General features: G+C 42.3%; 3 protein-coding genes across 4 annotated transcripts in view; all 3 read left to right on the top strand.

The window, feature by feature from the left end:
• Nucleotides 1-677: 677 nt before the first annotated feature.
• Nucleotides 678-4880, top strand: LOC308318306 (E3 ubiquitin-protein ligase TRIM35-like). The gene is made up of 6 exons (XM_080767804.1): nt 678-1363; nt 1455-1550; nt 2161-2391; nt 2867-2889; nt 3443-3561; nt 3734-4880. Exons 1-6 carry the CDS (start codon nt 926-928, stop codon nt 4276-4278), a joined length of 1452 nt encoding a protein of 483 aa, XP_080623930.1. The 5' UTR covers nt 678-925; the 3' UTR covers nt 4279-4880.
• A 604-nt stretch (nt 4881-5484) lies between these two features.
• On the top strand, nt 5485-11647 carry LOC308318431 (nuclear factor 7, brain-like). Its single transcript, XM_080767986.1, has 6 exons — nt 5485-6210; nt 6689-6784; nt 8119-8349; nt 8736-8758; nt 9877-9995; nt 10309-11647. Exons 1-6 carry the CDS (start codon nt 5755-5757, stop codon nt 10845-10847), a joined length of 1464 nt encoding a protein of 487 aa, XP_080624112.1. The 5' UTR covers nt 5485-5754; the 3' UTR covers nt 10848-11647.
• A 1501-nt stretch (nt 11648-13148) lies between these two features.
• Nucleotides 13149-14950, top strand: part of megf8 (multiple EGF-like-domains 8) — a 29639-nt gene continuing 27837 nt past the window's right edge. For both annotated transcript variants that reach the window (XM_080769151.1, XM_080769150.1), the window contains exons 1-2: nt 13149-13554; nt 14754-14943. In XM_080769151.1, coding sequence (XP_080625277.1) covers nt 13531-13554; nt 14754-14943 — 214 coding nt within the window. In that variant the 5' untranslated portion in view covers nt 13149-13530. The remainder of the gene's footprint in view (nt 13555-14753; nt 14944-14950) is intronic.

Raw genomic sequence — 14950 nt, 5'->3', positions numbered from 1 at the left:
CCACTGATAAATCCTAACCTGTGTAATACCAAACTTAACCCTTTGCTTAAATTCTGTGAGTGCAGTTCTTCCAGTGAAGGCTCCTGACTCTGCAGCGGGCCACTATTGATTCAATTGTTTTATGTGTGCTGTTACTTGCTCAGAAATCAACCGTGTTTAATTTATTATAAAAACACTGGCATCAAAGTCAAACGCAACGTTTCTGCCATGGTTGGCCTTCATCAGGTGATCATCAGAAATCCAACCATTCACTGTCATAGATCGTAAAAGGCTCACTCTCACTGTAGGCCTACATAGTGAGCAGAGCATAGAGGGGAGCAGAGGCTGTCAGAGCTTTCATTGTTTCAGTATCTCTCAAATTTGCATCCAATCCCATTCACCTGGGCTGGAGTACAAAAACTAAAGAAATATCAAACATTATAACGTTATTATAGAGAGGAACTAGTCTATAAAATTGCAGCTATGTTGTCCAATGTCCAGACAGTGTACACACTTTTAATATACTTCCCCTGTGGAAAATAATAACATACAGCATATCTTCTCTTCCCGTGCTCACTGCTCATAGGTCGGGCCGGTCTGACCCGCTGACCAATAGCATCAGCCTGTAGAAGCGTCTGGAAGCGTCAAGCGAATAGATCGCGAGATTGCTAGACTATTTTTTATAGTAGGCTTACTAGGCTATATACACGGTTTTGAGTTTGAGGAACTTGGAGCGGTTGAACTCAACTTCGTGCGCCTCTCCCTCAGACTCCCTGCATCTGATCTTAAAAGTGTGTTTGTAGAAAACCTGGTTATATTTGGAGAGCACAAGCTTAAGAACACGACTTCCTGACATTCCTCGACGAAGCTTAGGTTTTTTTTTGTTAAAAGCGAAAGTAAAAAACGCACTTCCTGGAAGGGCCGCCTGTGACAGTCGCGCGGAGTCATGGCTGGGAGCATGGACACGTCCCCTGCGTTGCCGTTTCTCGACGGCGTGAGTCTTCTGCAGGAGGAATTAACCTGTCCCGTCTGCGCAGGGATCTTTCGTGATCCCATACTGCTGTCATGCACCCACAGCTTCTGCCGAGACTGCTTGAACAAGAGTTGGCAGCAGCGGAACAAGAGGTGTCCACTATGCAGGAAGGAGGCGGGGGACGCGCCGCTCATTCCCAACCGTGCGCTCAACGGCGCCTGCGAGACCTTCCTGAAGGATCGGGGCTGGCGACCACCCAACACCGAACTGGGAGAGGACCACTGTCCCTTGCACCGCCTGGAGCTCAACCTCTTCTGCCTGAAGGACGAGACGCCGATCTGTGTTGAATGTGTGGCTCTCCACCGTGGTCACGGGTTGCTGACTATCCCCGAGGGGGCGCCCTACTGCAAGGTGTGTGTGTGTGTGTGTGTGTGTGTGTGTGCGTGCGTGCGTGCGCGTGTGTCCACCCCCCCCCTCACTTTGTGTTTTATTTACACTGCAGGCGGAGTTGGAGTTTAAAGTCAAGATTTTTGAAGGCAAAGTGAAGACGTTCTTGAACACGGAAAATAACTACAACAACACTGTAGAGTACATCAAGGTAATGAATATAGAGTGTTGATCATCAACCCATCAACAGTTGATGGGTTGTCTCGTAGCACCTTGGATGAATTTCACAAGGTTCATTCATCTAATCTAAACTGTAGTAAACCTCCTTCCTGTAGCTAACCTCATGCCATTTGTGGCATGAGGTTAGCTCATGCTAACTGCTGCCTGCCTGCTGCTTTCCGCAGCAGGCTTGTATTTACTATTTACTACAGTGCTCTGATCCGGTCTAGATCTTGCCTACTGTATCTGGTAATTTACACACACATGGATGCACCATTTCTGTATCCGCTCTTGTCCTAGACCCAGATCGGATCAGCAACCTGCAAAGCGAATTGATCCCAGGAACTGTCTACTCACTAAGTACAGGGAGTGGTTTGCCGCCCACAGTCTTTTGTCTTTTGAAAAACCTGTCAGGTCAGACATGGCAGTTAGGAGTGACTTTGAAATGTGCTAGAGAAGCAAGGTGGCACACACACTGAAACGCCTAATTGAACATATCGAAATGGGTATAACAATGTTCTGTAACGTAACCTAAATCCTTATTTTATGCACTCACTTTGTCTGCATCCCTGTCATTCTTTCTTTCTATCCTGTTATCACAGCACCAGGCCAGCCATGCAGAGAAGATGATTAAGGCGGAATTCAAGAGGCTCCACGAGGTGCTCGTCACAGAGGAGGTCCTCCGTCTCAGGCTCCTGGCTCACGAGGAGCAGGAGAAGCTCGCCACCATGGAGCGCATGTTAGAACACTTAAATGATGACATCACCTTTCTGTCGAAGGAAATTACAGACTTCAAGAGGCAAATGGAAAATGAGGATCTGTCATTCTTGAAAGTAAATTCAGTTTGCATTCCAGAGATTTGTATTTCTTACATCCTGCATGACAGATTTGTATTTTAGTAAGTAGAAATGACTAATATATATAGTACCATAATAATGAGTAATAACAATAGCACACTGAGAGGTGCCTTTATTAGGTGACGTGTTCATTGGTTCTAAATATTATATACAGCAAGTACATTGTACAGGTTATGTCAGCGCCGTGGTCTGCTTGCCAGCCCTCCCAGTAGTAAATACAAATTAATATATGATATACATGAATAAGGCATTACCTGGTCTGTTGTTGTATTGTTAGTTAATTGACTATCTACACTTACCTACACAGATACTCTACCAACACTAAATGTTTCATAATACTGTCCAATACATTTTTGCTTGCTAAATCCATTTATATTTCAGAAATTGCTATGTAAAACTTGTTTTCTTTTCTGCTACCATTCAGTAACTATTATTTATGTCTGTTTTTCAGAAATTTCGAGATTTAAAAAGTCGGTAAGTTCAAGCTCACAAAGCATTGCCAGGTGAAACATTGTGAGCATGTAGAATCTGCTATTGTAAATGTCTGTACAACAATTAAATTTAAATACACAGGAAACTTCAATTGCAAAGTGATTTTAAATAAAGATGCCACAATGGAAAGTGATAAGCCTTTACTTTACACTCGAGTAAAGGCAGACATTACTGAGTGCAAGTGCAAAACTAAGAGTTGTCATAAAGACTCACAATTATGAATAATTTAATGTAGTGTAAGCACTGTAGCATCCAGAGAGCATTGTTTTAAACTCATCCAAGGGGCTTCATGTTTCTCACTATGCCTTGCATCCCTCTATTTTAGGCATGTCATTATAATTGAACATTATGCTGAAATTGCAGATCTACAAGCTGCACCATGCAAAGTGTTAGCTTGTAGATCAGCTAATTTCACAATTGGACGTGCAACACAGTGAATAGAGTTTAAGTGGTTAATTGTGCCTGGTTTACACCAGTAAACTTTTCAATCTCCCCAGCTTGACTGCAGTTTTTACTGTTTGCCACCTTGCATTAGGGCCCAGTGGACAGCGGATGACCCTGAACTCCCCAATGACATTCTCCTGGACATGGGAAAGCATGTTGGCTCTCTGGGCTTCAAGATATGGACGAAAATGCAGATGAATATCAAATATAGTGAGTGTAGTCCCTTGTCAGTTTGTGGTTGAAGCAAAAATTGTGATTTGTATCACAAAAGAATGTTTAGCACCTTTATAATACATTGTGGTTCTCTTCTTCCCTACACATTCTTCTATATCTGACTCTTTTTTGCTCCATCTTCCTATTTCTCCAATTACTTTCACTCCAGACCCAGTGATATTCGACCCCAACACGGCTTCTCCCTGGTTGTCTTTGGCCCATGACCTGACTAGCATCAAAGAAAGCCAGGAGAGGCAGGTGGCACCTGCTAACCCTGAGAGATTTGATCCCTGTGTCTTCATCATGGGTCATGAGGGTTACACTACTGGCAGGCACAAATGGGATGTAATTGTCGGTGACAATCCCAAGTGGATCCTGGGTGTGTGTGAAGAGTCACTCATCAGAAAGAAGAAGTTTACGGTTTCCACAAAGCGTGGCGTTTGGGCCATCAGCCTGAGCAAAGGTGTCTACAATGTCATGACCCCAGAGCGGATGGAATTAAAGCTGGAGAGGCGGCCAGAGCGCATCAGGATCAAGCTAGATATGGAGAAGGGAGAGGTGTCATTTTGGGACGGTGGGACGGCAAAACATCTGTGTTCCTTGACTAGCTTGACCAATCAGTTTGATGACAAAATATTCCCTCTTTTTGGCCCAGGTCTCCATAGCACACCCATGGTTCTGGCACCAGGAAAGATGCATGTCCACCACATATGAAAGGGAAGCATAGTGCTCAGTGTTAGTCGTGTCTGAGCCAGATATTGTATATATTCTTGAAAGGGACTCTAGTTAACTACCGGTATACTCTTTCGACTCTTAGACTATGTCATATACAACATACACGCATGAGTGCGTGCGTGTGTGTGTGTGTGTGTGGACGGAGTCAAGGGATGGTTTTGTGAAATAAAATGTTATTTCCAAAAGCATAGGTTTAAATCAGGCTTCCCCATGTTTCTCCTAAATAAGATGCACCCCAAAATAATGCATATGAAATGTATTGTTTGTTTTCTAGATCAACAACATGATTGATTTGACATAGTGTCAGGACATCTTGTAACCCCCAAACATATGTAACTATTCCATGAACACAAATTCATGAAAATCTGGTCACTCAAAAGCTAAATCTTGAGGATATCAAGGGTTTTGAAGGGTTCTAGTTGAAAGCAAAGTCTATAATCCCTGAAAAGGTATTCTGTCATAAAATAAAATAAATTACTCAATGCTGTTACATACGTAATCATCATCAATCTACTCAATTGGTCTCATGAAATATTTATGGATTAACACATATAATTTGTTTGGAAATAAAGCACAATGGGTTGTATGGCATTGTCTGGTGTTTTGGTGTATTTATTTCTTGTTTGGTAAACCTGTTATTACCTGATATTAACTATCTAGTATTGTGACAACAAGTATTCCTTTGTCCTCTGACTCCAGGGGCGTCCCATAACGTCAGTGTGACAGAGAGAGTGTAAATAATTGTGGTTTGTTCAGAGTTCTACGTCTACCTAGCGGTAATTAGGCCACATATTTAGGGCGCGTTCGGAAATACCGCACCGGTTTGTATTGAGTTTGTGCTTGAAATGTACTGTAATTCTACTAACTGTTAATAAATATTTCAATCAATCAATCAAAAAGAGCACCAGTGCGCTATTTCCGAACGCGCCCCTTAAGACCTCCATGTAAGTTATATGTGAACTCCGCAAGAGGGTCACATATTTCGGCAGATCACCAATTAACCACCATTCTGGAGTGAGCGAGTCTGGGTAAGCGAGTCGCCGAGATTTAAGGCTACAACCAAGTCTGCGCAGTTGATAATCACTTTTCTTGTATTTCTCGTTTGTCTCGATTTTCAAAACTTCCGCGACCACCGGTCCGGAAGCTAGTCACGTGACTGTCCTTAGCTCATACATAACAAACACGTCGGACGGGGAACTACTAGAGTAGAGGAGTACAGTAGTACTTATTACTTACATTACTACTTATAGCAAGGTAGCGCTCTCCAAAACGTTACGTTTTGGCAAACAAAATCATATTTAGGTTTGTCTTGACAAGGAACATAGAGGCTAGGAAATCAATGAGACCGGTGGCCGGGTGCGCGTATACTTTGTCAGTTTTCTCTTCGAGAAGTTAGCCATTTTGTTAAGAGAGCGAAAGTAAACAGGCATTTCCTGACTTCTGACTAGAGCCATCATGGCTGAGCGCATGGACACTTCTGATTTCGATGACAATATGTCAGAGGATTCCTTTCCGCTCCAGGAGGACTTAACTTGTCCCATCTGCAAAGACGTCTTTAGGGATCCGGTGCTCCTGCCTTGCAGTCACAGCTTCTGCCGAGAATGTCTGGAGAGAAGCTTGCAGCAGAGGCAGAGGTGTCCCGTATGCAGGGTGGAGTGCATAGAACAGCAGCCCATCACCAACAGGGCGCTCAACTATGCCTGTGAGACCTTCCTGAAGGAGAGGGTTTTGTTAAAACCAGCGCCCAAACAACCGTTGGAAACCGCCGAGCACTGTCCCCAGCACCGCCTGAAGCTCACCCTGTTCTGTCTGACACATTGTACACAGCCCATCTGTGTACAATGTGTGGCACAGCATGGCAGCGGCTCACACGAGCTCCTGCCGATCCCGAGTGCGGCGTCCTTCTGTAAGGTGAGACGTATGTTATTATGGTTCTCAAACTTTTACATGTCGACAGTCGAGGAGTCCCTAAAATATGGACGTGGACGGTGGATCCCCCCGTCTGAAAATATAGTTTGTGCCAGCCAGGGATTCCCATTATCCCATACAATATTTGGGTTGTTCTCCCTGGGACCCAGCCCCTCTCGGAACCCCCTCGGTTGAGCTCTTTTCATCGTCCCTTAGCATTTCTTCCACTCTCTATGGTAGACAGCTGTACATACACTCCGTTCAGGCCGAACTCCGAAGTGCACGGTGGCGATATGTTTCAAAGATGAATAAAACTGCTATAGGACTATAGGAGACAACGGAGACATAATATACTACAGGCTACAGCCTACCTACATTGGATTGGATTCTCAGTTACAAATATCAATTATTGTACTGTTTATTTTGCAAAAAAAAAATTGCAATCCTTTTTGATTATTACTGTTTTTATTCTACTTTGCAGGAGGAGCTGGGACATAAAGTCCAGGTTTTTGAAAGCAAACTGGATTCTTTCATGAAAACGAAAAAGAATTTCTGTAACACGGTAGAATGCATCAAGGTAATGTTGTCTTGTCAAGTTTGTTTGGTTATGGTTATGGTTTGTATAGTATGGCATTATTGATATTGGCAGGAATAGCAGTAGCCCTAGAATGCCTTTGTTGTTACATACAGTTGGTACTGTATTCCACATACAGGAGCCATAGATCAGTGTCATGACTTGCGGTTGCAGTGGTAGAACAGCGGCATAAATGTGATTTAAATGCTCCGTTTGTACTCACCCATTAAATAATTCCAAAGACGTGGAGTGAGGTATTGTCCTCTAGTTTCACATCCATGTGAAAGTTCTGGAACAAAACGTGTATTTAGTCAAATATCACCACTTTTTCACGAGCTGCACCCGGACGGCTTTCTCTCCGGGCGAGGGGCCTGGAATGACAGCTGGACTGAATTAAACAAAACGTCCTCTGATCATCACAAACATCATCACCTATTGACCAGGGAAGCACAAATGTTTGGGGCACACAATTGGCAGGTGAATTGCCTTGAGATAGGTGCTGGGTAATTAATCACACCACCTGCCAATTGTGTGCCCCAAACATTTGTGATTCCCTGGTCAATTTATGATGGCGTTTGTGGTAATCAACAGGAATTGTTGGTAAATTCAGTCCATCGATCATTCCGGGCCCCTCGCCTGGAGAGAAAGCCGTCCGGGTGCAGCTCGTGAAAAAGTGGAGATATTTGACTAAATACAGGGTTTGTGCCAGAACTTTCACATGGATATGAAACTAGAGGACAATATTTCACTCCACGTCTTTGGAATTATTTAATGGGTGAGTACAAACGAAGCATTTATCACATTTATGCCACGCATGTTTAATCTTTACCAGGAGCGGGTGCAACCGATCTATGCCTGTGATACAGAATTTACGAAGTATATGAATGATCACAGACATTCTAGAATAGTAGTTGCTGCTATTCCCGGCGGTTGAAAATTAAAGGTATCAGACTGAGAACTGAGCTACAGATGATAATCTTAAAATAGGCACTTACTGTACAATTTTGAAGATAGGGGTGAAACAACCACTTACAAAGCTTATGAAGTCAGCCAGTACCATGTTTTCCCATGAAATCTTACGGAAGCAGTACTGTGCATGCGGACGGGGGTTGACTCGGCATTTAAAAGAATTAAGCCTGATTTAAGCCCCTGTCTTAAAATTGTATGTGCGTATCCTAAGTTTATCATCTGTAGCTCGGTTCTGATACCTTTTACTTATTGGAAACTATGGAATGGAATGTGCTAAAAACGAGAACACAGCTATGACAAAGCAAATGCCAAGCTTAGTCAGTCTATGAGCATTGTTTCAGCTTTTTCTCTCTATCCTCCCACCACAGCACCAGGCCAGCGAGGCAGAGAAGATGATCAAGGCAGAGTTTGAGAGACTCCATAAAGTCCTTGAGACAGAAGAGGCCGTCCGTCTCAAGGTCCTGGCTGACGAGGAGAGGCAGAAGATCTTGGCCTTGGACAATATGATAGCAAAAATTAGCAACGACATCCAGGCCATGTCAGATAACATCGACACCATCAAGAAGGAAATGGGGGATAAGGATATACTGTTCTTAAAGGTAAGTTCAGTAAAAATGGCAAGAATAAGACATTGTGTGCCGTTCTGCAATACCAGTAGTAGGGTTTCTTTCTTACTCTAGAGAGCGAATATCTCTTTATTTGCAAGAGAACATAAATAGTTGTAACAGTGGCCAGAGCAAGTTACATGCTCAACACATTAGAATGTCAGAGAAAATGGGACTCTCAAGGCAGTTGAAAAATGTAAAAGTGACATAGTGAACTTGTAACAATTAGACTAAACCACTCCCCAAAACCACAATACATTTATTTATTACGAACGAGAGACATTCAATTTTTTTGTTTGTTTTTCATTGCAATGTGAAACATTCTTAGTTTTTTCTTCTACCATATGCTACTAACTTAAAATTGTGTGTCTGTATTTCAGAAATATTCGGATTTAACCATGAGGTAAGCAGTTACAAAAATGGACAATAGCACTTCAAAAGACCCTGCACAGTGGTGTAGTTGGTATAGTCACTAGTCTAGACTAGAGACTGGTCTAGTCTACTGGACAGGCATTAGAAACATGAAATATACAATGATGCTGAAATGGTGAAATAGTGTCTTATTTATGCTTGTTCCTAATATTCAATCCAAGCTCCTTTTGGAATGCACGCTATCAAATGCATTCAAACTTCCATTCCCAGGTTTTTATGTAGCCTATCTTTCGATTCGTCGATCTCCTTAACATGACTTCTGTACAATTCAGTTAAAATCTTGATTGTGCAACAGGAAACTTAGGTTGCAACAGTCTATGGTTGCAACACTAGAACCAGGCTAATAGAAGGTCATTTTAACATACACTCACTGACTGACACGTACAGAAGTGACGACACTAAGGGCGCTTTCACACCGGACATGTTTGGTTCGTTTAAAACGAACCATGGTCCGCTTACCCCTTTGGTTCGGTTGGTGTGAACGTGCATCCGAACTCTGGTACGGATCAAAGAAACGAACCATGGTCCGCTAAAAAAGGCCAGACTCGGTTCGCTTCCAAACGAACCACAGTACTGGTGTGAATGCATTCAGACTTTATAGAGGACTAAATACAGGACGGGCGTCGGCAGTTATGAGGCTTTATTAATAATTAGTTCTAAAAGCATGTCTTTTTTACGGGGATCACTATCGATATGACAGTTAGCTGTCTGATTTTAATAGTAGAGTAGACGCAAACGCATATAGCGTGTGACTGAAGGTTGCGCCCAAAAATTTCCCCTCATGTTCTTTTTCCCTCCATCGTAAAATTACCTTTTCTTTTTTTCACTATTTGGTTCGCGTAACATGTCCACGTGTCACTTGTTTACATATTTGGTACGCTTTACAAAGTCCTGTGTGTCCTTGATCCGGACCTTCTAAGCGAACTTTGGGTGTGAAAGCGCCCTTAGATACTTTGACACTGATTCAAGGAATCAAATGGCACCCCATGGGTTATAAAATACAATAATGTGTGTATTAAAAGGAAATTGTGTGTCTGTGTGCTGCATACACTCCCCATCTTCACAAAGTTTTACTTTATCTTGCATTAGGGCACAATTAACGTGGGGAAATCCACAGCACCCTAAGGACACTCTCCTGGACATGGCAAAACATGTTGGCTCTCTGGGCTTCAAGATCTGGAAGGACATGCAGACTCATATCAATTATAGTGAGTATAGTCCTTTGTTGAGGGTGAAGCTTGTAGATTGTGACAGCTGGGCATAGATCTGAAAATATTTGGGAATCTCAATTCTGACAAGGATACCGATAGTTCCTTAAGCACCTGCATGGAATTTGGAGATCACACTGCGCTGGGGATAGTTTTCAGTCAAGTTTACCAAACGTGAGTGTTGGGTATTTCCCTTCCTCTCTTGGTAAATGGCGCATTCATATAGTGCCTTTTATACAAATGGCCATTACATTTACACACATGAAACCATGAAAGGTACCAAACATGCTCATACCTTTTTCATTCTTTGCAGACCCAGTGGTGTTCGACCCCAACACAAGTTCTCCCTGGTTGGCTTTGGACCCTAACCTGACTAGTCTCAAAGGAATCCAGGAGGAGGTGGCAGTGGCACCCGCCAACCCTGAACGGTTTGATCCCTGTGTCTTTGTCCTGGGTAACGAGGGCTTCACTGCCGGCAGGCACAAATGGGATGTAATTGTTGGCGACAATCCCAAGTGGATCCTTGGTGTGTGCAAAGAGTCACTGATCAGAAAGAAGACCTTCACTGTGTCCACAAAGCGGGGTGTGTGGGCCATCGGCTACAGTGAGGGGATATACAGTGTCATGACCCCAGAGCGTAAGGAACTGAAGGTAGAGAAACCGCCAGAGCGTGTCCGGGTCAGCTTGAATATGGATAAGAACGAGGTGTCATTTTGGGATGGTGAGACGTCGAAGCATCTGTGTACCTTGACTTGTCAGTTCAATGAAAAAATATTCCCACTGTTTGGCCCTGGGATCCATAGCACACCTATGGTTCTGGCACCAGGAAAGATCTCTATTCATACCTCATGAAGAAACATCATGCTCAGTGTTTGTTGGGGCCTGAGTCGGATATTGATGTGAGCATCTGAATATATGAATAATATATATTATAAATAATGAAATATTTCATTTCTGTTCATTTAATCCAGCTGTGTATACAGAATATTACAAATAAATGGAAAAAGCAAATTAATTGCAATTAGCTGATTATGGATCTATGTTTCTATATTCCAGTTAAATAGTATTGTTTGTAGCCAGTGAACGAACATACATACATACATATACTTTTACTTTATTTTGGAAATACTACACTAGACGACCTCAGGACATTAAACCATGCTAGGTCGTCTGACCGGGAAGACATGAAGAAAATGCAGGATGCACAGGAAAAACAAGCTTTGATCTGGATTAAATCTTCAAAACGGTTTAAAACAAACAGGATCTACAGTATCTATAAATGCACCGAAAAATGTCTGTCTGTCAGTCAGTCATTCTGTCTGTAGCCTACACTTCCTTATATTAACCTGACTCCGCCAGATGCTGCAGTAGAGAGTACTCTACTGCCCCATCTAGCGAACATAATTTGCTGTTCATATATTCAGAACTGGTAAGGACTAGTAATAATAATACATACAAATTTTATATAATGCTTTTCAAGGTACTCAGACAGAACAGGACAGAAACTAGAATCAGTTTCCATTACCTTTGCTGTATTTGTTGACTGCTGATTTTGTCTCTGATCCCTGTGATTATTTTGGATACATTTTGTGCACTGTATAAGGTGATTATTTTCTTTAATAAAAGGTTATTAAATTGTTTTCTTTATCACAGCTAATATTTTTGGTAGTGTGTCAAATCGGGTAACATGGCACTACTTAAAGCTTTGTTATGTCTTTTTTTATAGTGAATAAAATGTTTTGTCCAATCTGTATGGTTTTGAGGAAGGAATCTGATTGGTTGAAACGGCTTTCCAGCCATGCTTTAACCACGATATTGAATTTGGAACGGCTAAATCAAAACAAAGAATTCAGCTGTGCTTTTCTCTCAGAGTGCGGCAGACTCGGTGGCTAGGCTACCTAGTTTCTTGGGACATTTGTGGTCGTAGTCAGTGGCTACATCTGTCATTTAAAAAAAATCTTAGTTTTAACTAAGGGTAACTGTTGTATAATTGCAATATTTCACTCAAGGGTGTTCTTTATCGTCATTATTTTGGAACTCCTGCGGCACCGCAGGGCGCAGGCATGCATTAATGACGATAAAGAACCCTCTCGTGTAATATTGCTTAAAGGAGAATTCCATACTAAAAGGCTTTCTTACCTTTCTTTGTAGTTGTTACTTCCCCATCAAAGAGGTCTAGGTGTTATTTTGTGCAAAAGCTCCTTATTGGCTATTTCCCCTACCATAAGCCCTCAATGAATTGCATTGAATTGAATGGGATGTATGGGGTGTTGTGCTAATTTGCTTATTCCCATCGAAATAAGTAGTAAAGTGTGCCGCCTGGGTTATTATTTACATTATGAAGAGAGGATATATACAAAAAATATATAATTTTGAGCGATGAATGCAATTCATTTATGGGCTTATGGTAGGGGAAATAGCCAATAAGGAGCTTTTGCACAAAATAACACCTGGACCTCTTTGATGGGGACGTAACAACTACAAAGAAATGTAAATAATTGTATTCTCTGCAGCTGTTTGGTCTTGTGGCCATAAGGACTCTGTTGTTGTTACCATTATAAGTGCCCTTATTTTATTTTATTATACTGTATTTATGTATGTACTGTATGTTCTTGTTTTGCTTTTTGTTTGTTTGTTTTTCATTTTAAGTAATTGTATTGTCTGATGTATTATGTATTGTTTTGCTGTATTGTCTGTTTGTTAAAAAAAAGAAAAACGCAATAAATATATTGTTAAAAAAAACGCCTTTTAGTATGGAATTACATTGCGTGTTACATTACATACCGTACATTAAAGTGTTTCAACCCTCAACAACCACTACATTCCAGTTGGCGGGTCAGCAGTAATTGGCCAAGTCACTGCCCCCCTCCTCCACACCACACATAACTTGGTAACACTTGCAGATAAGGTTCATGAAATAATTATTAACTAATGCTTAACTAATGTATTAGTTAAGCATTTTGCATGAACCTTATCTGCAAGTGTTACTCATAACGGTATAATGTCTGTACCACTTGTGTGTGTAGTAAACGGTGTACTACACAGGTCAGGATTGCGACCAGATGTGGAAAACAAGGTCAGAGATGTCCGGTAGATGGCAGTGTAGAACCACAACAGTTAAAGGTCTGCCTTTTGTGTTGGCAACGACTGGACTGCATCACCAAAACAAGAGGCATCTATAATAATATCCCCGAGATGGACCGCAGGGGTTGTGGTGCTACTGTACTGACTTCATAACGCATAATGCCGTGGCACACGATTGAATCGTTACATTATTAACAATTAATCAATAAGAAGACATATAAGTTATCACATTATGGCGTTTGCTGCTGCCTGTTTAACGTTGGTACTGCGCATCTGGATCTAGCCAAGCTGGCTAACGACGGTGGCTAACTGGCTAGCAATAACAGGCTGCTGTGTAGTCAGTGTTTGTGAACCCACTCCCAACACCGTCGCCTAGCAGCATTAGCTGCTAACCAGCGAACGAATTGTTGGCTTCTGTGGTGAAGCTCTTCGTCGAAAATGTAAATCTGCAATGAGCCCGAAGAGACGGGGACTGGTGAGTAATGTGGCCGTTATTACCGTTAGCTATAGCCTCTCTCCGAGTCTCCCTGGTCTGTGATATCCTGCGGCTATCTATCTTCTGCTAGGTGTTTTTACCCCCCTCGCTTCACTGTAGCAGCGACGTGCAGAATTGCAATATCTTACAACCCCTATTTCTATGTATGTATGCAGTATGCGTATGTCGTTGTTTGCACAGTAGGCTACATGGACCGTGTAGTTGGCTAGAAAGCTACCCATGCAAGATAATCGATGTCCAAGTCGATATGCATTGGCAGTGGATGAGGTTACTTGCTACTATTAACTAGGTGAATAAACGTTCAAGGGGGTTGTGGCATTTGTTTTCTGTTGATGCTAGTATGTTGCACTGCAGCACGTATCTCTGTAGCAACAGAATAGCTTGATAATTGTTATCACCATCCTAGCTTTCATTAATGCAAGAAGAGACAGCAGCATTGCAGCTTGCAGGCATCCATTTTTCCTCCAACGTTATTATACACATAATTTATTAGTAAATGAAATTGAACGTGCCTGCAGAAGCAAGCATGTATGTTTTGTTGTCCCAGGTGTACTTGCTATAATGGTATTAATGAGACTGAGGACTGTTAACCTGCAAATGTCAGAATGTTCCAATATAGTTCCATAAAGCTGGCATCAGCCTTCCTGGCAGCCAGGCCTGTAGTGAAAACCCTGCTGTGTTCCCTTCACATATTCACATTGGCTCTTGGATCAGTATGAAACATGAAATTCACTGTCACGGGTCCAAAACAATGTTATCCCAGAATCAGATCCCACTCTACTGGTGCTGATAACATAACTAGACATAATCGGACCTGCCATACCCTCTGATGGCTTTGCACACACCATGCCCCATTTTTCGACTTCCCATTAGTTTACAGTGTCTATATTATAATTTATTGCTGCATGTTATTACTGCCTTGTAGTTGCTGAACAGAATGTTTGATTTGAATTATCTGAACATTTATTATTCGGCTGCCGTCACGCATAACAACTGCAAACTCATCTAGTTGATAGTAATTGTTTAGGTTCTTGGTTTACTCGTGATCCTAGTTTACTGAGGCACTACACTGTCTCTCTGCATTTGGGATGTATGTGTTTACCTTGCTTATTGTAAGTTGCTCTGGTTAAGAGCGCCTGCTAAATGCCTAACTTGTAGTTATTGCTTTCTTCCAAAAGGTGGTGGTGAGGATGGCCTCCCTCCTTCCTGTGTCCCTGCTGCCACTGGTGCTGCTGCTAGCCGGGGGCCCTGGATGCTGGGCAGGGGACTGTAAGGGCCACAGGCAGGTGCTGAGGGGACCCCCAGGCTACGTCACAGATGGGCCAGGGAACTACTCTGTCAATGGGAACTGCGAGTGGCTCATCAAAGGTAAATT

This window comes from Protomyctophum bolini (assembly GCF_963924005.1).
Source record: "Protomyctophum bolini genome assembly, chromosome: 7".
NCBI classification, from domain to species: domain Eukaryota; kingdom Metazoa; phylum Chordata; class Actinopteri; order Myctophiformes; family Myctophidae; genus Protomyctophum; species Protomyctophum bolini.
This window is presented reverse-complemented; position numbering and strand designations above follow the sequence as displayed.